Below are 22,788 nucleotides of genomic sequence, written 5' to 3' on the forward strand. Positions count from 1 at the left end.
GAGCTGCCAATCTGGCAAAGCAATTGGAAATGTGCCCTGTAGGAGTCATGGCCCTCTAATGGGAGGAGCTTGGGGAGAATTCAGAAGAGAAATGGCCTGTACCTAGTAGATGTCAGGCTAATGGGAAGGAAGGGTAGACTGATGTGCAGGGGCCTGGACAGGGCCTGGGAGTCTGGCTCCTCTGCAAGATGTGCAGGCCCCGGACCTGCAGTTCACGGCAGACTTGTCAGTATAGTGGAGTACCCTGAGAAATCACCAATACTTTGAAAGGGTAAGCAGCCCTGGCTCAGAGCATGGTCTCTGATCTTGAGAAACATCTGCCATGGGGCCCAGGGACAAGGATTGCACAGTGGACTCTGTAAAGTGTTTGTGATACCTGTGAGAGCCAGGTATAGCAGGGCTCCTCTCGCAGCGCCTCTGGCTCCTGCCTGCCACACACGGATGATTCTAGCTTTATACTGAGCTCCTCCTTGTGGTTTAGCAGTGCTGAGTCAAAAGGTACCAGGAAGAACAAAGTAATGTCACAAACAGGACTGGGATGTTTACTAGGGCCTGGGAGCCACCTGCGTACAGAGAAATCACGGGCTCGGGCGCTTGCCCAGCATCCAGAGGGTCCTTGAGTTCCATCCCTGGACCCCACTTACACACCAGCCAAACCAACAGACTCATTAGCTTTCTGCAGCCCTTTTGGACCTGAGTGGGGCAGCTGAGGTGCTTCACAAAACAAATGGAATAAATTGAATTTGTAAACTCAGTTTAAAATGTCGGAGGGGAATTTAATTAGCAGGATTGATGGTGAGGTTGGTTTCATGGCTGGAGTTGGTCAAACATGAGTCAAGGGCCCCTTCAAACATGATTTGAAAAGCCCCAGATGTATGCTAAATAAATAAATAAGATAACCAAGTTGAATTTACTTAAGGAATTACCTTTGGAAATTAATCTTGATGGGGTCTATAATATATATTCTTGTCAGAGGAAGTTGATTATTCTGTGTGTGTGGTGCATATGTGTGTGTGTGTCTGTGTGTGTGTGTCTGTGTGTGTGTGTGCTGAGCAGCTTCCTGGGAGAAAAAACGTGCTTGATGGGGTAACAGTCAACTCGAGGCAGGTGGTCAGAGAGAGGAAACCAGGGGACCAAAGGCCAAGTGGAGCAGGGATGGCAACTTTGATCCTTCAATGCCCTCCTTTCTAGGCTCCGTCTCCTACACTCTGCACCAGCAAGAGTTGATTTAGCTACAAGTGTGAGGTGAGGCGGCACCTGGCAGAGGGGACCTGTAGGCTTGGAGGGCATTGTTCACTTTTGTTCCAGGCCCACACCTGCCTGGGAACCTTTCAGAGAGGAACTGAGGTCCCTATGACAGCCCAAAGTACCCTGGTGGTTGCTCGAAGGACCACCCGTGTGGTTTGGGTCACTTTCCATTCTGGTTAGTGAACATCTACGACAGTGAGAAGGGGTGGGGCAGATCCAGTGTACCTGCACAGAGGGCAATGCATGGCTGTTCATATGAAATTGAGTTAGTAACGGTACCCACTCTGGAGGAAGAGAAGAGGGAGCCATTCCCTGGATCTGACTTAGACATCAGCAGCCCAGCTCCTCAGGGAAGTTGGATGCCACTAGAAATTGAATTCAGTGCCAAGAAATGCCACGTGCTGCTGGGATGGGGACCGACGGCAGCAGTTAAATGGTGGCTCAGCAGACAGGAAGGAAAAGGGTGCAGAAAGGAGGCCTCCTCAGGGAGAAGCCAGCCAGGCCCTTGGAGGGTTGACTTGTTTATGGGCACCCCGAGAAAGGTCAAGTGGCCACTTCCTCCCCAGAAGCAGCTCCAGAACTCAGCATGGGGACATTGTGAGCCAGAGGTTACTCCAGCTGCTGTGGTGACATCCCCAGACAGGGCTCCAGCCCTGGCACCAGCCTGGCTGCCGTGTGCCTATCCAAGGTTCCCGGGGTAGTAGCTGGAAGTCCTGGGGATGGGAGCCCCAGCAGGAGGAGGCTCTAAGTTTGCCCAGGGACACCTCAGGGTGTGCTGGGTGGGAGAGAGTTCACCTATCTTCCCAGACTGATTCATGACTGGTACTATCTGCCCCGTCTTTCACTCTAGGCTCCTGGAAGGGAGGGGGTCCGGGGAGAAAGGGAGGTCCCAGGGTAGGTCTGTTCTGTGTGTGGGGTCTTACAAGGCCAGCCACTGTACTGAACATTCATGACGTCACATTGCAGACCAAGGGCCATTGTGGCTAGGGCTGGAATGGAGGCCCTGCAATACACCTGACACAAAGACTGGGGAATCCTAATAATCTTGCCCAACCATTTTTTTCCTCCTAGAAATGGAAATGGAGGAAAGAAGGGGTCTGTTTTCCTTAGGATGTCTACCGAGTAAAGCGGATGTCAGCACTCCCTCCCTACAGGTCCCATTCCCCTCTTCCCTTCCTCTAACTCAGCCTGCCTAAGAGAACTGCGGGGTCCTCCTCTCAAAGACCAGCGTCACCTCGACGGCCCCATGCCAACAGACACGGGCCTGCAGTAAAACTTCAGATTCATCTTCACTTAAGGGCAGGAGGCTTAACCCCAGCAAACAAACAAGAGAAGCCAGAGCTGTGTTTGCAACAGAAACACGAGGGTTTACACAGCCCTGGGTGCAGACTTGGCTTAAGGCTCCATCTAGTGGCCATGATGCAGAGTTGCAGCTAGGGCCAGGCACTGAGGCGAAGCTCAGAGGTTCTCCATTAGCCATCACCTCCATGAGACCTACCACCTCCATCAGAATCAGCCGTGCCAGACACCCAGTTTCATCAGATCTTTACCTCTATAACACCCTCCTCCATGAGTCCTTCACCTCCATTAGATCTTTCCATTTCCAACAGACCTCGTTCCACCACACCCTCTACCACAAACAGACCTTCCATCAGACCCTGACCTCATCAGATCTCTACTGTGTGTCATTCACACTCTGAGACCCCGTGTCAGGCAGGGCCACGGTGAGTATGCCCAGGAACCCAGACAGAACCACAGAAGGTAAAAGATGACCACTTCGGGGAGCTCCACCACCATCTGGACATCTCAGGTATATTCAGAAACCCACATGGCCTTTCTCCCCTGATGTGGCATTCCCCTCTGTATGCTGTTAATATGTTTTATTGCCATTGGTTAATAAAGAAGTTGCTTTTGGCCAATGATTTAACAGAATATAGCCAGGCTGGAAAAGATATAGAGAGAGAGTAGACGGAGTCGGAGAAGCACCTTGTAGTCACCTGAGGAGACAGACACTGGCACTTTGTCCAGTAAGCCACATGGAGATACACAAAATAGTGGAAATGGGTTAATTTAAGATGTAAGAGCTACCTAAAAATATGTTTGAGATATTGGCCAAACAGTATAGCAATTAATATAGTTTCTGTGTGGTCATTTCAGATCTGGGCAGCCGGGAAATGAACAAGCAGTCTCTGACTACAAAATGGTGGCCAAACATTTGGGGTTGATGCCCACTACCATCTTTGGGTCCAGATGCTTGTATGCCCGCTTGGGGTTGAGAGGAAAGTAGCTGAGACCATGTCCGTGACTCAGTGCTCCCCTCTTGGGCAGGCAGCGGGATTGGGTCTGCTAGGAATACATAGGAAGGAAGAGCATGGCAGATTCCCGCTGCCATACACAGAAATATTTTCTGACCACATACTACGCTACATGGCAGATTTAGTTACTACTCAGATAAAAAGGGTTTATGTGCTGCACTCTCCTCAGAGTTAAAAGTGGTGAGTACAGGGGCTGGAGAGATGGCCCAGTGGTTAAGAGCACTGGCTACTCTTCCAAAGGACCAGGGTTCAATTCCCAGCACCCATATGGCAGCTCCCAATTGTCTGTAACTCCAGTTCCAGGGGATCTGATGCCAGTACATATAAAATAAAAAGTTAAAAGTGGTGAGTGTAGCTCCTACTCTGTGGTCTCAGAGCTGGCATTAATGGTACCTCTGCCACATTGAAAGGCAGAGGGGGCAGAGTAGCATCCACAGCTGCTGCAACCACACTGCTTACCATTTTAAAGTGCTTCTGTCAGAAAATAATTACAGATATGCAATAAAGACAGATTCAGATTGAGATAAACCTCGGAATGAGACACAGTGTGCTTTAAAATGTACATAGGCTTGAGGGAGAAGAAAAAGAGTATAGGCAGTTACAAATGGAAATAAATAGTTTTAAGAAATAAAACAAAGTCTTTAAGGAGACAGAGTACAGTCATCAATTAAAGGAGTAAAGAAAAATAAGCCACATAAAGATGGAAAATACACAGAGAGTCTGGATTATATATACTATTGTGTTTTCTTTGCATTTTTTGACTGTGAATGAGCTAAGTACAGAGGGAAATCTCATTGTACAGACTGCTAAGCTAAACCAACATATTTTAAAGGTATCTTGACTTCAAAATTTGGGTCTAAGGATATGTTGCTTTGGAAAAGAGGTTCTACTTTTATTTCCACAGAGGATGAGAACCTGTGAATTCCTTCCATACTGATGTGATTTGATGGACCAAGACCCCCTGAAAGGTCTCTGTGAACCCCAAAATTACTTTGCTCAACAAAAGGCAGGAAGCAGTACAGATGGATAGGTTAGAATGTGAGTAAGTAGGATGGATGGATGGGTAAGTGGACAAATAAATGAGTAGGTAGGCAAAAAAGTAAAGAGGTAGTGAGAGATGGGTAGATGAATCAATAGGTAGTTAGGTCAATGAATTAATTGATAAGTGTGTGAGTAGATGAATCAGTGGATAGGATAGGGTAGAAGGTGAGTAGGTGGATTGAAAGGATGGATGGATGGATGGATGGATGGATGGATGGATGGATGGATGGATGGGATGGATGGATGGATGGATGGATGGATGGCTGAGGATATGGTGGTTGAGGATATGGGTGGATATGTGGAAAAGTGGATGGGCAGACAGATTGGTAGTTGGGTGGATGGACGGTCTCAGGGACAACTTTCAATATATCACATGTCTCTCTGGTCACTTGCTATTGGCCACATTTTCTATTGATTTAAATATTCCCCCTCAACACAATTGTGTACTCTGTGAAGGTTGGGTACTTCTGCTCCTCTTACCCTCTTGTCTGAAGAACTGAGCTCAGGGTCTGATGAAGACCAAGGAGTGAGAGTGAGGAGGAGGAGGCCGGAGACCACAGGAAAACTGAAGGTGAAATGTGAAAGAGAATTTTAAACTCCAAAGAGCAGCCTGGTCCTGGGCTCGGTAACTGGGTTTTCTGGGATTCTTATGGTTTCTCAAGAACAGCCAGTGGAAGGCAATGAGATGAAATCCAAACCAATGGCTGAGACTTGGGGAGCCCCAGCAACTCCCTGGAGTGTCTGGTACAGAACCATGTGGCCCTTGGGGGGTACTGAGGGAGACTGTCACAGCAATTACGCCACATGGGAAGCAACACAGCCAGACACACTTCAGTGCAGGAGAAATTTATTGCTTGAAATCAGCTAGCCACACAGATTCCTGATCATCATTCTTAATCCCAGAATATGCGATAAATCAAAAAAAAATCCATTCCCCTAAATACTCTGTGTGACAACCACGCTTGATAGAATTAAGCATATCAATTAAAGGCTAAGACCCCCCTGTAAAGCTAACCTCCCTATTGCCTTAGGTGTTAACTAACCAATTCTGGTCTTTCAAATCAACAAAGCAGAGGGCCTGTTCACATGGTACATACCTTCCCTGTTTTCTTGTGGTATGCTGGGGAAATTGTCCCTTCCCCGTCATGGCATCCCATGATAAATGGCCATGGATGTGCTTGGACACATGGAAGAGTGGTGCATACATATCCCATGATTATCGCTCAGAAAGCTTCCCATATTCATCTAGTATGTCTTGGGCCACTGTATAAGTGAAAGACGTGTGCCGAGAAGGAGAGCATGGAGTGTTTGCATACGGACAATGACACAGTGGAGAATTTACCAGATGGGTCCGTTCATGAAGGAGCATCACAGGCAGTCAAATGTCTGTGAAGATGTGGCGCGTCATGTGATTGTTGGTGAGCCAGGGTCCCGTGGGCAGCTTGAATGACAAAGCAGGGAAGGCTGTGCCGGTAGCTTGGGTAATGGAGGGGCCGGGTTTGTGCTAGGTTTGAGGGTGAAGGCCACCCCAGCACCCTGTTCGCATATTCTGCAGACCTGTCACCGGCCTGCTGGGTGAGACTCTGCATCTTCAGCCTCTTGGGGGCAGACAGAGGTCGTTGTCATCATGGGGGCGCATCCCCAAGGGCCGACACAGCACTGCCCGGAAGGGAGTCCTGCCAATGCTTGATGAATTAATCACTGGACCTTATTTACAGTGTGCCCTGTGTGGGGAAGGAGGCCACAGGATCAGTCTACGGGAGGGGAAGGAGAAGTCCATCCCTGGGCTCCGCAGCCATAGACCCACCAACCATATCAAAGCATTCTTTTAAAGAAATGAATGGGATGGTTCGACGAGGAAAGGAACTTGGCACCGAGGACTTGAAGATGGGAGTTCAAGGCCCACAGGGTGGAAAAAGAAAACCAACTCCTGTGAGGTGCCCTCTGATCCCCGATCTTAAACGCAGATAAATAAATTAGTAAAAAAAAAAAAATTAACTTTTCTGATCCAGATATGGACAGATTTTTCTGGTCGTCACTAAACAGCACAGTGTGGCAACCTCTCGCATCTGCAGCGTGTGAGCTATCTTAGTTATCAAGAGGCGGTTTGAAGGTATAGGAAGCTGTGTGTGGTCTATGTGCAGACACTGCTCTCTGCAGGAGCACATAACACCCCCCCCAAATAGGCTGAGCACACTATTCTCCCCCCCACCAGAAAAACCAAGGCTGACTGGCAGGTTGGACAGCCTCACAGCGGAAGGCCTTTGAGTTTAATGCTGGCCAGAGCCTGTAGCGTCACAGTGGATCCAGTTGCACTCCTGGGATGTGAAGGACTGTCCCATGAACACAAGACCTGCATGGATGAGGCTGGGGACCACCCCTAGCCAGGATTCAGGGTGGGTACCAGGATCACTGTACTACCTCTGGCTTCCCGAGACCATGCTGTGAACGACAGAGCTCTTTGCTCATCTGCAGATGGTCCTTGTTCCCTCTCTCATTGCTTTCAGCTGCTTTGGGGAGTGAGACCTGCTGGTTAGGGATCACGCAGCATCTACCCCTTGCCCAGCCCGCTCAGCCATCTCCACAGGTGATGGACGCAGGGTGAAGCATCAGACGTGCTCACGCTTACCCGTCTCCCGATCAGCTGGGTCTCCTACTGAGCGAACACCTGGTAGCTGAAGTCATCGGTCTGGATTCTGAGACTGTATTTGCCCCTCATTCTCTGGTAACGCAAGATCAGAAGGGTCGTAGCCCCTGCCACCACAGTAAATGCAGCCACCGCAATGATAATGATGTGACCGGTCCCCAGGCCTCGCTTTGTACTTGCGGGTTCACCTGGGGGGTGAAGAAAGGCGCAGGGTAAGAGAGGGAGGGGCCTGTGTCAGGGGAAGCATATGTCTGTGGCTGGCACCGGGCCCAGCAACTGTGAAGCTGGTGGGAGGTAAAAGATGTGCTTAGATCGCAGGCGGCGGCTGGATTTGAGGTGTTCAATCACTACTTCTGAACGGCGCGCTCTGAATTTGGTCTGAGGCCCCTCAAGGCAATGCCCTGTGTGTACCTGTGGGTCAGCGAGGGAGGCAGGAGCCCTCGTCCCATGACAGCAGCTGTTACGCAGGAAAATGCAGAGGCACAAGACCATCAAGGTTAGGAGGGAAAGTTAACAAAAAGAAAAGCAATCAGGATTAGGCTGAGCATCGAGAAGAGCTTAAATGTGTTTCTGGCATGAAGATGTGCTGCCCGAGGGGACAAGGAAGAAGGAAGTAGCCAGGGTAGCACTGGACGTCCCTTGAGGGGTGTCCCCTGGAATTGTCAGTGCTTTCTATCCCCCCTCTGGCCAGAGCTGACCTCCCCAGCCGCACTCAGTTGCCAAGGAGGGTGGAAGCTGTGGTTTTTACTCCAGGCAACCATGTGCCAACCAAAGTCTGAAAATGCTCTTACTATAGAAAAGACACAGGATTGGAGGCATCTAGAAACTTCTGTCTTAGTACTCACAGCATGGAAATTCCATAGTTTTTCCAAATAATTAGATCCTATGAGGGGAGAAATGTGTTTGGAAAATTTGATCCTGGAAATGCATGAATATAATAATCTGGTAGGGGTACTGAAAATACATGAATATAATAATCTGGTAGGGGGTACTGAAGTGTCCTTTTGGTTCATCTTCTAAATTAAACAGCTTTTTCATGTGGTTTTATAATTACATGTGTGTGCACACATGAGTATATGCATGCACATGCGTGCGCACCCCCACCTACACTTGAAGCTGTCTATTTGCAGCTTGGGCCCTCCCTCTTTTTATCCACTGGACGTATTTACTCAGGGTCAACGACCTCCTGTCCTCAGCTTCCTGGGACCCAGGTCACAGCATCTGACAAACTCAGTGCTCTGGACCTCTGGAGTCTGGGACTCTTCCCCACAGCATGGCCACAGAAGTGGATCCCATGTCTCAGGTGACCAAGAGGAACAAATCCTGTTCCCAACGTGAGGATCTTAACCCCACGCAGTCACGCAAGAGTCTTAGGAGTATTGCAGCCGCTGTTGTGAGTCCTGTAAAAAAAATCTTTAAAGCCCCTTTTTTCCAACAGGCCGTCTGCACACTAGCCAGCTGGGATTGTTTCTTCGCCTTTGAAACCCAGAGCCGGAGGACTCACCTTCAGAGCGGTGGAGCGGCCCCCAGGACATCTGGTGCTCGGCTTCACTGCTTCTCAGCAGCCGGAAGTCACTGCAGCTCTGTTTTTGACAAGAGAAAGTTTATGTGGTGCTTACAGGGCATGAAGTCACTGTCTAGAGCTTTCCTCATCTGACCCTGGCAATTCGGTCCTCTAGAATAGGGTGTTGAGCCATTGAGCAAAAGCCGCTTGTGGAGAATTTATTTGCTTTACATATCCTAGGTTATGGTCGAGTGAGAGAAGCCAAGAATGAAGACAGGAGCTGAACAGAGACCACAAAGGAATACTGCCTAGGCTTACTCCCCGCAACTTGCTCTGCCTGCTTCCTTATACAATCCAGACCACATGCCCAAGGGCAGCACTGGCCCCAGGGGGCTGGGCCCTCCCACATCAATCATTAATCGGACAGAGTTGCGTACAAGCAATCCATTGGGGACGGTTTCCTCTTCTAAGTGACCCTAGCCTCTGTCGGGTTGACAAAACCAAACCAGAACAACACTCAAAGCATGGGAGGCACGGAATGGGGTACGCAGAGAGGAAAGATGGAGAGACCATGAGTCTCTCATCCCCCCCAATGACCAGACAACCCAGAGTTCCTTTCGTGTCTTCCAAGGGTTCAACCAGGCCTTCACTCCTCCGATACCTTTGCCCTTCACCATCACTGCGTGACTCTGTGGTGTGGTGCCATTTGCTCCCTGTATACCCCATATCCACCATGGTCTTCCAAGAAAATGAGGGCGTCCCAGCCCCAGCCTTCTAACTGTCTTAGTTAGGGCTTCTTGCTGTGGTGAAATGCTATGACCAAAAGCAACTTGGGGAGCAAAGGGACTGTTTGGCTTACTTGTCCAGAGTCACAGTTCACTGAGGAAAGCAAAAGCAGGAACTGAAACAGGGCAGGACCCTGGAGGCGGGAGCTGATGCAGAGGGGGTGCTCCTTCCTGACTTGCTCCCCATGGTTTGCTCAGGCTGCTCTCTTACAGAACCCAGGACCCCAGGCCAGGGATGGCACCACCCACAATAGGCTGGGTCCTCTCCCATCATTCACTAATTAAGAAAATGCCCTACAGGCTTGCCCACAGCCTGATCCCATGGAGGCCTTATCTCAGTTGAGTTTCCCTCCTCTACTCCTCCTCCTCCTGGCTACTCTAGCTGCTGTCAAGTTCACACAAAACTCGTCAGCTGACCTTGTCTGGGAAGAAGGTCAGGTTGAGGTGACCTCTAACCCTGAAGGTGAGACCTAAAATGAAGAAGGATGTGGATGAGCGAACTGACTTGAGGGAAAGAATTTCTGTAAGTGAGGGACTGGCCAGGCCACAAGAAGCTGGGCAACGCCACGGCAGGGTCTTCTGAATAGCTGGGGACCCAGCCCACCAACACTGTGGGCTCCCGACTCACTCAGCAGTGTGCTTCTAGTATTTTAATGGCCCTGATACCTTGTCTGGCAGCCTTGGGAGCTAATGGAAAGCCCACTATAAAGGAACTCAGGGTGGGGCTGGGGGTGGGGGTCAGGTTGGAAGCCCTAAGAAACAGCAGCCCCTGCAGAGAGAACATCGCTATAACCACTAGCCCTGTTTCTGAGGACTGTATGGCTCCAAGTCTATACTGGGGCATGCCCCTCAGTGAGTGTCAGAGGGAGTCAGCTGTGCCGGCAGGAAGACCTACTATGTGAGAAAGGGGAATGACTGAACTATCTGGCACCATGTCTCTTATCCACACCCTGATAATGGCCAAAGGATTGTCACTTGGAAAAATTCCAGAGTCTCTGCCATCCTCAGAGATGGGTACAGTAGCAAGCATGTCTCCCAAAGGAAGAATACATATAGTCTGGGTAAACGAGAATGCAAAGTATTCATAAGCTCCATGTAAATGCTGTACACAAGGAAAGAAAAATCTACTAGAGATGCTGATAGCTGGCAAAGTTCTATTCATATTGTTCACACGATATTAAGATAATGTTTTACACCTAGCTTCGATGTCGCTGCCGGGGAAGCCTACCACAGCTGATTGTGGTAGAGCTGGGTGACATGACTGGTTAGTTTTGTTGTCAACTTGACACACCTGGGAAGAGAGAACCGCCACAGAAGACTTGCCTTGATTGGGTTGGCCTGTGGGCATGTCTGTGGGGACCGTTCCTTCATTGCTATCTGATGTAGGGAGACCTGGCCCACTGTGGGCAGTGCCACTCCTAGGTCTGAGCAAGCCAGGGGGAAGAAGCTAGTAAGGAGCATGCGCCATCATTATTGTTTCAAACTCCTGAGTTGGCTTCTCTTGATGATGGGCTATAACCTATAAACTAAAATAAACCTTGTCCTCCCCAAGTTGTTGTAGGTCATGGGTTTTATCACAGCAACAGAAAGCAAAATAGAACAGAAAGCTCAGGTGTAGCCCCGAGAGCTTTGAAGGAAAGAGGAAGGGGACAAGAGAGGGTAATGGTGGATGCGGGTGTATACATGTGTGTGTGTGTACATGTGCATGTATATGTGTATATGTGTGTGTGGTATATGTCTGAGTGCATGTGTATATGTGGTACATGTATGTGTGCATGTTTGTGTGTATAGGTATATATGTGTGCATGTGTGGAGTGTATTTGTGTACATGTATGTAAATATATGTGGGCATGTAAGTGTGTGTGTGTATATGTGTATGAATAAATGTGTATATGTATGTAGGTATGTGTGTGTGGTCGTTTGAAACAAATGGCCCCTAAAGAGAATGGCACTCTTAGGAGGTGTGACTTTGTTGGAGCAGGTGTGGGCTTGTAGGAGGAGGAAGTGTGTCACTGTGGGACTGGGCTTTGCGGTCTCCTTTGTTCAAGCTATTTTCTCAGTGTGGTCGATAGTTTACTTCCTGTTGCCTGCAGCTCCTTCTCCTGCACACCGCCATGTCCTGCCATGATAACGGACTAAACCTCTGAAACTGGAAGCCAACCCAGTTGAAAATTTTCCTTTGTAAGAGTTGCCATGGTCGTGGTGTCTCTTCACAGCAATTGAAATCCTAACTAAGACAGTATATATATGCATGTGTGCATATATACATATGTGTGTGTATGTGGTATGTGTGTGTAAGTATATGTGTGATACAAACAGAAAACTGGGTCATGGGATGAAGAAGGAGATAGGGGAGTAAAGAAGAACAAAATATAACTATAAATATATATGAAAATATCATAATGAAACTCATCTCTAACCAAAAAAATTAAGAACAAAAACCCAGAAAGAACCTGTCTGGCCTGAATCAACACCCACCCTGCCATGTGCCACCCCCTGTCCGGCACTCTGCCTCTAAACCTCATACTTCTGAGCATTGCCCCCATGCTCTCATGCATAGAGCAGCACCTCTACCAAACAGGAAGGGTCAGCCCTGCCCACCCCCGCTCCCACTTCTGCGCCCCCTCCCCAGGAGGAACGAGGAAGGAGCCAGCACTTACTATCCTGCATGAGTTCCTGGGGTTCTCCATACACACTCGCAGCTTGCAGTGCAGGTAGACGATAGAATTGTTGACGAAAGAGAAGATTCTCAGCTTGAACTGGGCCTTGCTGGAGTTGCCGTTCTGGATCACACTGGTGTAGGTGTTGGGGACTGGGCAGCTGAGGGAGGGAGGGAGGGAACATGGCTCCTTCAGTCAGCTGTTCCCCTGGCTGCTGCTCAGGCATAGCTCTTGGGAACCTCTGCCCCTCACAGGTACCCTACAGCCTCCTGGAAGTCTCAGGAGCTGCTGCTCCATCTGGCCCCAAACCCAGGCCACATCAGCGTTTGCCTGGAAATTCCATAGGGTTCAAAGTAGGCAATGAAGCTAGGCCAGGTGATGCGGGCTCTACCTGTTATTGATGAAGCCAAAGGTGACGGGGTCCCCAGCGTTGCTGGAGGGGGTGGCCCAGCACTCGGTCAACACCACCTTGAGGCTGCTCTTCTGCCTGTGGAGCCCCACTTCAATCTTGATCTCGTCACTGGCGGACACACTGTAATTCTGAGGTATGGGAGAATCTCCAATGAACAGCTGCATCTCAGTGACGAAGTTCCCGGTGCCGTGGAGGTCTTCAATGATGGTGTAGACCCTGTGGCGGAGAGGCTAGCTGAGGCTTGCTTTCTGAAGTCCTTTCTTCTCGTTCCTCCCCACTAAAAGTGATTCTGGGGAGGCACGGAAGCCAAGGAAGAGGCCAGGTGAGGGGAGGTGACGCGTGCACAGGTGGCTGCAAGCAAGAAGCCGGACTCTTCTCTGTGTGTGTGGTTGCCCTGGATAGAGGGCTACCATGGCAGGGCTATGGTCTGAGGAGCTGGAGGCTATTCCCTAGAAGCTGCTCTGCTTAGCTGATGGGAAAACATTTGGTCCTCTCTAGTTAATCCTACAAAAGACTCGGGCAGAGATGGGGCAAGGTGGCAGTTAGAACAAGTCCTGCCCACTTGTGGCAGACTCAAGAAAGCCTCGGAGGAGTGGCACCCTGGAGAGCCGTCAAGCAAAAGTACCAGAGGGAGAAAGCCTCCCACTCACCCCCACTGCGGGGTGTAGCCTGAGGAGGTCAGAAGGTCATTGCGGAAGGCGCAGTGGATGGGACTGAGGATCTGCAGGTGGTGGATGACACCCTCTGGGGACAGGTCGTTCTTCAGTGTGGTCGTCACCACCGTGCTGGTCATGTTCTGAGCATAAACAGAGGGGATGTTAGTGATCCCCTGGGTCTTCGTGTGCCCCAGTTCCAACTGCAGCTATATTCCAGGTACTGGAGGGTTATCCCTAGGAGTGTGATGGTCCTGACAAGTGTCCCCTGATGTCACCTGCTATAGATTTTCATGTTGGACATTGATTCCTGCCTCTAGCCCCCACCCTACTCACCAAAAGGAGGCCAACCTACTAGTTATGTTTATGCCATCATATATGTGCAGCTGTGTCCTTGCATCAACCCGTGTCTTACCATGTCATACCATATCTAATCGGTGGTGTTCCCTTTTTTCCCAGCATTCTCCAGTTCAGCTGGGCTGAACTGTCAGATGAGATCTTTGGCTCAGAAAACAGAGGTGACCCTAAGCCTCTATCTGCTGGCTCCTGCGTCCTGTCCCTACTGAGAGGTACTGACACACTGGGAACAGCCTGACACACAGAGGACACTTGAGCACGTGGTACAGCTACGGGTCTTACTGCTGGTGTCCTAGCGGATGCTCTTCAGACACAAGGGGCTGCTGGGGGTGTGTTGGGCCCCTGTGGTGGCTGTTCATCTGTGAGCACCTGCAGGCTTTAGAAAGGGGAGCCTAGCTGGGCGGTGGTAGCACATGCCTTTAATCCAAGCTCTTGGGAGGCAAAGGCAGGCAGATTCTGTGAGTTCAAGGTCAGCCTGGTCTACAATAGCTAGTTCCAGGACAGCTAGGGCTGTTACACAGAAAAACCCTGTCTCAAAAAGCAAACAAATTAACTAACAAAAATAATAACCAAAAGGCCAACAAACAACAACAACAAAAATGAAAGCGGAGCCTAGATGGAGTAAGTTAGGGCATTGGGGGAGGGGGACCTTGAAGGAGCACTTGGATCTTAGCAGATGCTCGCTCTCTCTCTCTCTCCTCTTCCCCTCCCTCTTTCCTTCATTCTCTTCTTCAATCTCCCATCCCCTTCTCCCTCCCCTCTTTCTCCCTCTCCTCCCCCATCTCTTTCTTTCCCTCCTTTATCTTTCTCTCTTCCTTCCCTCTCTCCCCCATTTTCTGCCCCCCCCCCGATTCCATTTCTGGGCACCAAGACGTGTGCAGCTTTGCAGCACCATGCTCTCCTGCCCAGAGCAATGGAGCCAACCAACCATGGGCTGAAACCTCTGAGTGTGAGCCAGGCCCACCTTTCCCTCCCTGAAGTTGACTTACCTCAGACACATTGTCACAGTGGCAGAAATATGTCTAACACACATGAATACATATACATGCATGTGTACACACATGTATTCAACACACATAAACATGCACATTCATGCCCACACATGACTCCTTCACTTTCTCTCTTTTCTTCCCTTCCCATCCTGCTTGGGCAGAGAGTACTTTAAACCCTGACTCCAGTCAGCCCCAGACCCTATGCACCAGAAGAATTCTACAATGTGAAGCTTGCATCTTCTTCAGTTTCCCAGTGTACCGACTGTGACGGCGGGGGCCTGTCTGACTTTCCCTTCTGGGTTCTCTCACTTAGAAGTCAGATGCCCGGGAGCGAAGACCCTGGCTGCAGCCCTACCAGGTGCAAACCCTCCTCACCCTGACAGCCCTCCAGGTGACTCACGCTCTGCACGAGGGTCCCGCACTGGCCCCAGCCAGCCACCAGGAACACATGCGTGCTGTTGCTGTTGCTAACGTTGCAGGAGGGCTCCCCCAGGTACAGGGAGGCCTCGGGTATGGCCTCCTGCTGCAGGAAGCGTTTCTGGATGGTGATGACCACCGTCTCAATCTCGCAGGACACTCCAACCGCGTTGGTCAGGTTCAGCCGCAGGGGCGGGTCCTGGGGCACGGGGTCACCTCTGGTTCCTGCTGGGGTAGGGGGCCGCTCTGGGCCTGGGGTCTGGATGGTGTTGGCAGAAGAACCGCCTGCAGGTTCCAAGGAGACAAAGGCTCAGGGTGAGTCTGTTTGGGGCTGGGGGGACAGGGCAGGCCTCTGAGGCCCCATACCGTACTCTAAAGCAGCCATACCCAGGGGGTGCCTGCTCCAGTCACAGTGTCCCCACACTTTGCACAGATCGGGCTACTGGACTTCCATTGGTCCTCAAGTACCATGGATGTGCTAAGCGTGAATGAGTGTGGTGAGCCCACAAGTACTATACAGTACACGTCCAGCTGACAGACCTATCGGACTCTCCACGGGAACTGCACACGTACACTCCACCTGGACTAACCCATTTTTGCAGAGCTACAGGGACATCTGTCCTTTGGAGAAGTCACTGTCAATTCTGCAGAAATCTTGTGAAATCATGGCATTTCTCCCAGTAGCATATAAACCTGACTTTTCCTGTAGGGTAACCGGATACCTCACCCCACACCATGAAGCCATAGTGTGAAAAGCATTCAGTCAAGTCCTGGCTCTCAGCCAAAATCTATACAGAAATAGTTCCCCACAAACTTTCTTTACTGCCAGTAGTCACTGATAAGAAAGGAGCTTCATACAGGAGGTTATAATATGTCTGCTCTAACAGCAGACTCAAGAAGGTGTGATCGACTGGTCTGCTCTGACTTAACAGGTCACTAATACTCTGTATCTACCCTTCACCTTGGTTTCAACTAACATAGGATCATAGCTCAGGAAATTAACTGTTTATACAGGAAAAATGCCTGAATCCCTAAAACTAGCTTCAGAGAGAAAAATTCTCACCTGGGCTGGAGACGCACTTGGAATTTTAAGTGCACAGATTTGGCAGAGGAGAGAGAGGAGTTTTTGGTCAGGGAGAGAGGGAAAGTGTGCACCTAAGAAGCCTTCGAAGATCTCTTAGCTTCATGTTCTTCCAGTACCATATATCTATTCCACCAGATTTATAATCATTTAAAGTGTTACAGATTGCTCTTCCTCTGGCCATGGCAGCTCTCACCCCAGGAGGTCCCATTGCCCTCTCCTCTCCTCTTACTTATTGCTTAAGTAAGTGTCTCATGAGGCTGAGACAGCCTGCTTCTCCCCGCTCTCCACAAAGGTTTCAGTTTATATAGGGGTTATATATAGACAAGTTAGCAATCCCATAGGCAGTAACAATAGTATCAAACATGCATTTTCACAGAGTCTCAAGAAACCAGTGGATCCGGCAAGTAAGCACTTTACCTCTCAGAGGGGGCGGGGCTGTGAAGTTCGCTGTGGTTGGGAACACAGCATTGGTAACTATACTAACCTGTGGGTTTGATTTGCATTAGCATCTGGCAGGTTGAGTTAAAATGATCTCTTCTAGAGATGCAGCTTTTGACTCCAGCAGGGTGCCCAGGTAAGAATTTTTCTCTCTGAAGCTAGTTTTGGTGACTCAGACCTTTTCCATGTATAGACACTTAATCTCCTAAGATATGATCCTATGTTCATTGAAAGCAAGATGAAGGGTAGATATAGAGTATTAGTGGCCTGTTAAGTCAGAGCAGACCAGTAGATCACACCTTCCTGAGTCTGCTGTTAGAGCAGACATATTTTAACCTCCTGTGTGAGGCTCCTTTCTTATCAGTGACTACTGGCAGTAAAGAAAGTTTGTGGGCGACTATTTCTATGTAGATTTTGGCTGAGAGAACAAGGACTTGACTGAATCCTTTCCACACCATGGCTTCATGGTGTGGGGTGAGTTATTCGGTTGCCCTACAGGAAAAATCAGGTTTATACACTGCTGGGATACTATAGAAGGGAGAAATGCCATGGTTTCACAAGATTTCTATAGAATTGACAGTGACTTTTAAGGGGAGATGTCCCCGTAGCTCTGCAAAAAACAGGTTCCTCTAGGTGGAGTTTACATACGCACTTCCCGTGGAGAGTCCGATAGATCTGTCGGCTGTACATTACTGTAAAATACCTGTGGGCTCACCACAAATGAGCAAGTAACCTGTCCCCAAGGTCCTGAGGTTTATCTCCAAACAGAGTCCTAAGTTGTCCTCTCAGGAGTCTGTACCCCTTGCTCCAGCCTTGGCTTCCTCCCTGCCCCAAAGCTCACAGTTTTGCAATGTCCAGGGATCTCTGGAATGATCCCGTGGAAATGTCACCCACATTTCTGGGCAGCATGCTTTTCTGTGCCACCCACTTCTGTAGGCTCCCAAGTTTCAGCCAGTCCCTATTGCATGATTGGACCCCACTACCAGGTGCTGACTTAGTTGGCCCTGATGACCAGCTCCAACATGACTTGACCTCTTCTGTACTCTGTTTCCCCCAGGCCAGGTAGGTCCCCTCCCCCAGAGATTGTTCACTCACACAGGCGGCTGTCTCCTTCCATTGGACATATATAAAAGAAGAGGGAGAGCCAGGCATACACACACCCTACATGCATACACACACACGCACACACACACGCACGCACGCACGCACGCACACACGCACGCGCACACACACGCACACATACACGCACGCACACGCACACGCACGCACACGCACACGCACGCGCACACACACACGCACACACACACGCACGCACGCACACGCACGCACATACACGCACACATACACGCACGCACACACGCGCGCGCGCACACACGCGCACACATGAGCACACACGCACGCACACACACGCACACATACACGCACGCACACACGCGCGCGCGCACACACGCGCACACATGAGCACACACGCACGCACACACACGCACACACACGCACACACACACACACACACACACGCACACACACGCACGCACACATATAGAAACTTGTCCAGGTCATAAACATTGTGCTGACTTCATTTGCACAAAGGACCCCTTCTCTTAGAAATGAGAGTCCTTGCGAGAGAAGACGATGCAACAGCACTCCAGAAAAGGCTACAAAACTTACCATCGCAGGATCTTCCAGAATATTCCACATGCGAGGCAGGTCCTCCCCCATCACAGCTACACGTGAAAGATCCGAAGGTGTTTCTGCACATCCCAGGCTCACAGTCATCCTCCCTCATCTCACACTCATCGTAGTCTGAAAAACATTGAGAGGAGAAGAGGAGCCATGGCAGGCCGTAAGTGGCTCTGGGGTGGGCAGTGCCATCAACTGCACACATCTGGGGCAGCGCATAGCAGGAGGCAAGGTGGAACAATATCCAGAGAGCAGGCCACACGAATGTGGCCAGCTCAGGACAGTCCAGGAGACTCTTCAGTGTGGGTGGGAACTGCCATGGAAGTGGGGATCCAGGGATAATCTGGAAGAATCCAGCCCCGAAACAGGAAAGGGGTTTCTGCAGAGCTGCACCCCCTCCAGCCCAGGAGACCCGACCAGCAAAGCACTGAGCCCAGCGGCCTGCTACACCCCTCCTCTGGCACCTTCCATCTCTCTGCCTATTTGGTCCGTCTGTCCTGCAGAAGGGTGATAGGAACCAAAACACAGAGCAAAGGGCACAGACCATGGGGCTGCAGGGTCATGGGTTTCCCTCCAGTCTTTACCAAGCAGACTCCAGGGCCAAGGCTTGGCTCAGTGGCAGCACACTTACCATACGTACACGAGTCCATATATACACTCATACACATATGTGCCTGTTCAGTACATGCACAAGCATGTCCCACACATGACATGCTGTTGTAACTCAGCATGTGATTTTCCAGCATCTTCCTCCTCAGCAAACCCCATTCATGGGTGACAACGGCCAATGGTGTGGACAGAACTGGGCATTCTTCTTACCCCAGACTATCGGTTATTTCCAATTACTTTGCTTTGAAGGCACTCTGATGACAGCTATCTTTGCATTAGCTATGGTCTGAACTGAGGTCCCTTCTCCCAGGACAAAGTCTCAGAATCAACTGCCAAGTCAAGGAGCAAAAGATGCTGTGGACTGTTGATACCCATCACTACCTCGGTTTCCAAAAGGGTGAGAAAAATTCTACCCCAACAGCCTGCTTGGCAGACTCCACAGCCCCTGCCCACCGTGCTTTGTCAGGGTCAATGCTCGTATCAGAGTGAATCTGGGAGCTGGCTTGTTTTGTAACTCAATTTTATGTATAGTATTTTTTTCTTTTTGTCCATTTCATGGTGATCATGTGTCAATGACCTATATACGCCTTTGTGGTTTTGTCTGTTATCATCTTTGCACACTGACCTCTCAGGCTCGGTCTCCATCAGTTCTGTGTGAACTCACTCTGTACTCAGGCTGTTAATAGTTGATGAGAAGTTTTCTCTCATCGTTTCTACAAGAGTAGCTTTGTTCTGCTTGACAGGAAGGTTGGTCTTTTTAGGTCATTCACACCTAGCAGTCTTTCCCCCTGAAAACCTGACTTGGCTTAGGGAATCTTTCTCACTCTCCAAATGAGAAAAGACATTCAATTTTAAAGCCTTCTCTAAAATCAAAGCATAAAACCATCTAGAGCTGGGCGTGGTGACACACTCTAAATCCTAGAACTTTGGAGGCAGAGGCAGGTGAATTTCTGTGAATGTGAGACCAGTCTGGTCTACATAGTGAGTTCCAGGACAGCCAAGGCTACACAGTGAGACTCTGACTAAATAAAGGATATGTTCATGGGCCATGTGGCATTTATCTTCACCTCCGAGGAGGGAAGAGTCCAGATGGCCTTCCTCCCCTCGCTTTCGTCACTAGTGCTTTTGCTAAGATCTCCATAGAAACTTCCTGAACAATCCAGCTGCTCAGAAGGACCCGCTTGTTCCCAGCCCACCAAAGCACAGTTGACAGGGGAGGGACACCTCTGAGACCTGAAGGTTCAACCCTTTGATTTTTAACAATAATCTCGGTAGCAATAAGAAGACAGAAAAGTCCTATTCACTTCATGCATCAGCCAACTCCTAGAAAGCTCCACGAGGAGGCCCAAAGCATTTTCTTAACCCAGAGCCTTCATGCTGACTTCATGCTTTCTCTGCTTCCAGAATTGGGGCAGAGCAGAGTCGAGCCCTGCCCCTGCGTACCTTGTATGAAGGTTCTGCCTTTGTCCACTTCCAGCACCGAATTGTTCTGCAGGGCTCCGAGGAAGGCGGTGGACACCTCCCCGACATCCAGGTCTGCCATTATTAGCAAATTAAACTCCACCACGACGCTGCCGTTTGTGATGTTGACGATGTCCACCCGGATCCTGCCTGCATCCATGTGCTGACACAGAGGGGCTGGTAAGGAGTCCCGCACCTTAGAGAAACAGGCTACGTGAGAAGAGCTGCCTACTGAGGTTACAGGCCGTTTGTCCTGGTACTCTGCCTGGCTGTAGGAGAGACTTGTGACAAGGAAGTTCAAGCCCCAGATCAGCTCTTGGTCTCTTTAAGTCCAGGACAAATGCCTGCAGGTATTGATGATGCCCGGAGGATCTCTCTCCCCCTACATGGAGCAGACATCTGCAGAGAGGTGTCTTTGGGTAGAATAGGGGCAATGCTAGCAGGACCCCACCCTCATGAGCCTGTAACACAAGTTCCCAGTGGCAGTTAACAGTTGGCTGCTCTAAGCTCAGGGGTAGGGGCAGTAGGGGCTGGGTGAGTAGTCCTGAGGAAGGCCACCTACTCCATTTATTTTCTTTTTTTAATATTTATTTATTATGCATACAATGTGCTGTTGGCATGTATGCCTACATGTCAGAAGAGGGCACCAGACCTCATTACAGATGGTTGTAAGCCACCATGTGGTTGCTGGGAATTGAACTCAGGTCCTCTGGAAGAGTAGCCAGTGCTCTTAACCTCTGAATCATGTTTCCAGCCCCCTCTGTTTGTTTTTCTAGAACATTCCTTTGCCTCTAATGCTTCAGAACATCCCTCCTCTCTTCTTCTTCTCCACCTGTTACAGGCGACTTCTGAATGAGTTTCTCCAGCAGCCCTAACAAGACACCCAGTTCCCACCTCCGAAGGGCTTGCTCTTGTCCTCTGTCCTTTAGAGCAGGGTCACGTGTCACAGACTGCATCATTCTAATCCAGCCCAATACAGTCAGAGACACGTGCCCTTATCATGAGCCTCAACGGTTCACGTGTTTCAAATTATCCCTGGAAAGGACATAGCCAGAGACTGTCAGAGAAACCCATGAGGGGCGGGCGCTACCCCCAAGGCATGAATGAGCTCCTGGCCCCACTTTCCCTCCTCAAAGTCACCCAAGACAGAGAGTTCCGTCATCCCACGTTATAAGCTGCAAGCCCAGCCCAGCTGCCTTTGGGGGTTCAGTCAGCAGCTGTGCTTCTCTCACAGTTCCTGCTCCTCACCCCCCCCCCCACCCCGATGTGCAGAGCCGCAGCAGCACCGGGTTAAAGTGGTCTCCAGGTGAAGCTCCAGCCCCTGCTAGGAAGCAATGAGCCATCAGCCCTCCACCTCCAAAGCTGGTCTTGGTATCCTGCCCATGTATATGGCTGCACAATTATTTTCTGCCTGGAGATGCGAGAAAAATAAAGCAACTTACGTCCAAAAAAATGGGCCAAGGAGGAAATGGTTTTTAAAGGAAAGACCGATCTAGAAACTTTTAGTGGAACTGCTGTAGTTGGCCGCCAGAATGGGGAAGGGGCTCAGCATCTGTTGTTTGATGTTACATAAAACCATGATTTGCTAGAGAGGGGTGTTGCACCACCCCACCACAGACTCTTGGGTCCAGGCACTGAGGGAGTTGGAAATTCCAGAATATGGAAGGCAGGGCTTCAGATCCTGTGGTGCTAGATTGGAACAGCTCCTGAGGTTGGGTTAGCACACATTGGCTTCCGGATATGCCAGCATGTTGTCATAACCACCACTAGGTGGCACTGTCCAGTCCACCCTTACACCGTAAACTCCCTGACTATGGAAAAGCTAAAAGGTTGAAATTCCAGCCAGGTAAATAAGGTCACTAGATTGTGGTAAATGTATTCTCTCTCCTTTAGAGAGGGATATAATCTAGCGCTGGGGCCATAGCGCAGTGGGTAGAGTGTTGCCTGGCATATGTGAAGCCTGGGCTCCATCCCCAATACCATATAAACCAGGTCTGGGGTGCACAGCCATCAAAGAAATAGGGCGCAGATGCACAGGTTAACATGGGTGAACCTGGAACACATTGACTAAGTGACAGAGACAACATGTCACCTAATCTTGCCCACGTTCATGAGCATCCAGTTGGCAGGTCCAAAGAAGCAAAGTAGCAGCCCAGGGGCTGGGGGAGGGGCAGAGGGAGGATAAGTTGGAATGAGTACAGGGTTTCCACACAAAGGGTAATAAAACATTCTGGAATTGGATGGTGGTGGCAGCTACAGATTTTATTTTATTTTATTTTATTTTTGCAAACAGTATAAATCACTAGGTTTTACACTTAAACATTTCATGGTATTTTAAAAGGAGCTAAACTTTTAAATAGTCATTTATGTGTGTGTGTGCATGTGTTCAGTGCACACATATTACAGGGGACTAAACCTGTGGCCTGGTGCATTCTAAGTAAACACTGTAATACGCTTTAGCTTTCTGCTTTTTAAATTTTGAAGC

General features: G+C 49.8%; 1 protein-coding gene across 1 annotated transcript in view; it reads right to left on the reverse strand.

Moving 5' to 3' along the window:
* Positions 1–5,454: 5,454 nt before the first annotated feature.
* Positions 5,455–22,788, reverse strand: part of Umodl1 (uromodulin like 1) — a 53,440-nt gene continuing 36,106 nt past the window's right edge. Inside the window, exons 14-22 of the mRNA XM_087897844.1 lie at positions 20,286–20,499; positions 18,222–18,356; positions 15,015–15,316; positions 13,263–13,408; positions 12,592–12,828; positions 12,201–12,360; positions 8,756–8,834; positions 7,234–7,439; positions 5,455–6,328 (exon numbers count right to left, since the gene is read on the reverse strand). Of these exons, the coding sequence (XP_087753970.1) occupies positions 7,258–7,439; positions 8,756–8,834; positions 12,201–12,360; positions 12,592–12,828; positions 13,263–13,408; positions 15,015–15,316; positions 18,222–18,356; positions 20,286–20,499 (1,455 nt within the window). The 3' untranslated portion in view covers positions 5,455–6,328; positions 7,234–7,257. The remainder of the gene's footprint in view (positions 6,329–7,233; positions 7,440–8,755; positions 8,835–12,200; positions 12,361–12,591; positions 12,829–13,262; positions 13,409–15,014; positions 15,317–18,221; positions 18,357–20,285; positions 20,500–22,788) is intronic.

This window comes from Myodes glareolus, chromosome 18 (genome assembly GCF_982192425.1).
Source record: "Myodes glareolus chromosome 18, mMyoGla1.1, whole genome shotgun sequence".
NCBI classification, from domain to species: Eukaryota; Metazoa; Chordata; class Mammalia; order Rodentia; family Cricetidae; genus Myodes; species Myodes glareolus.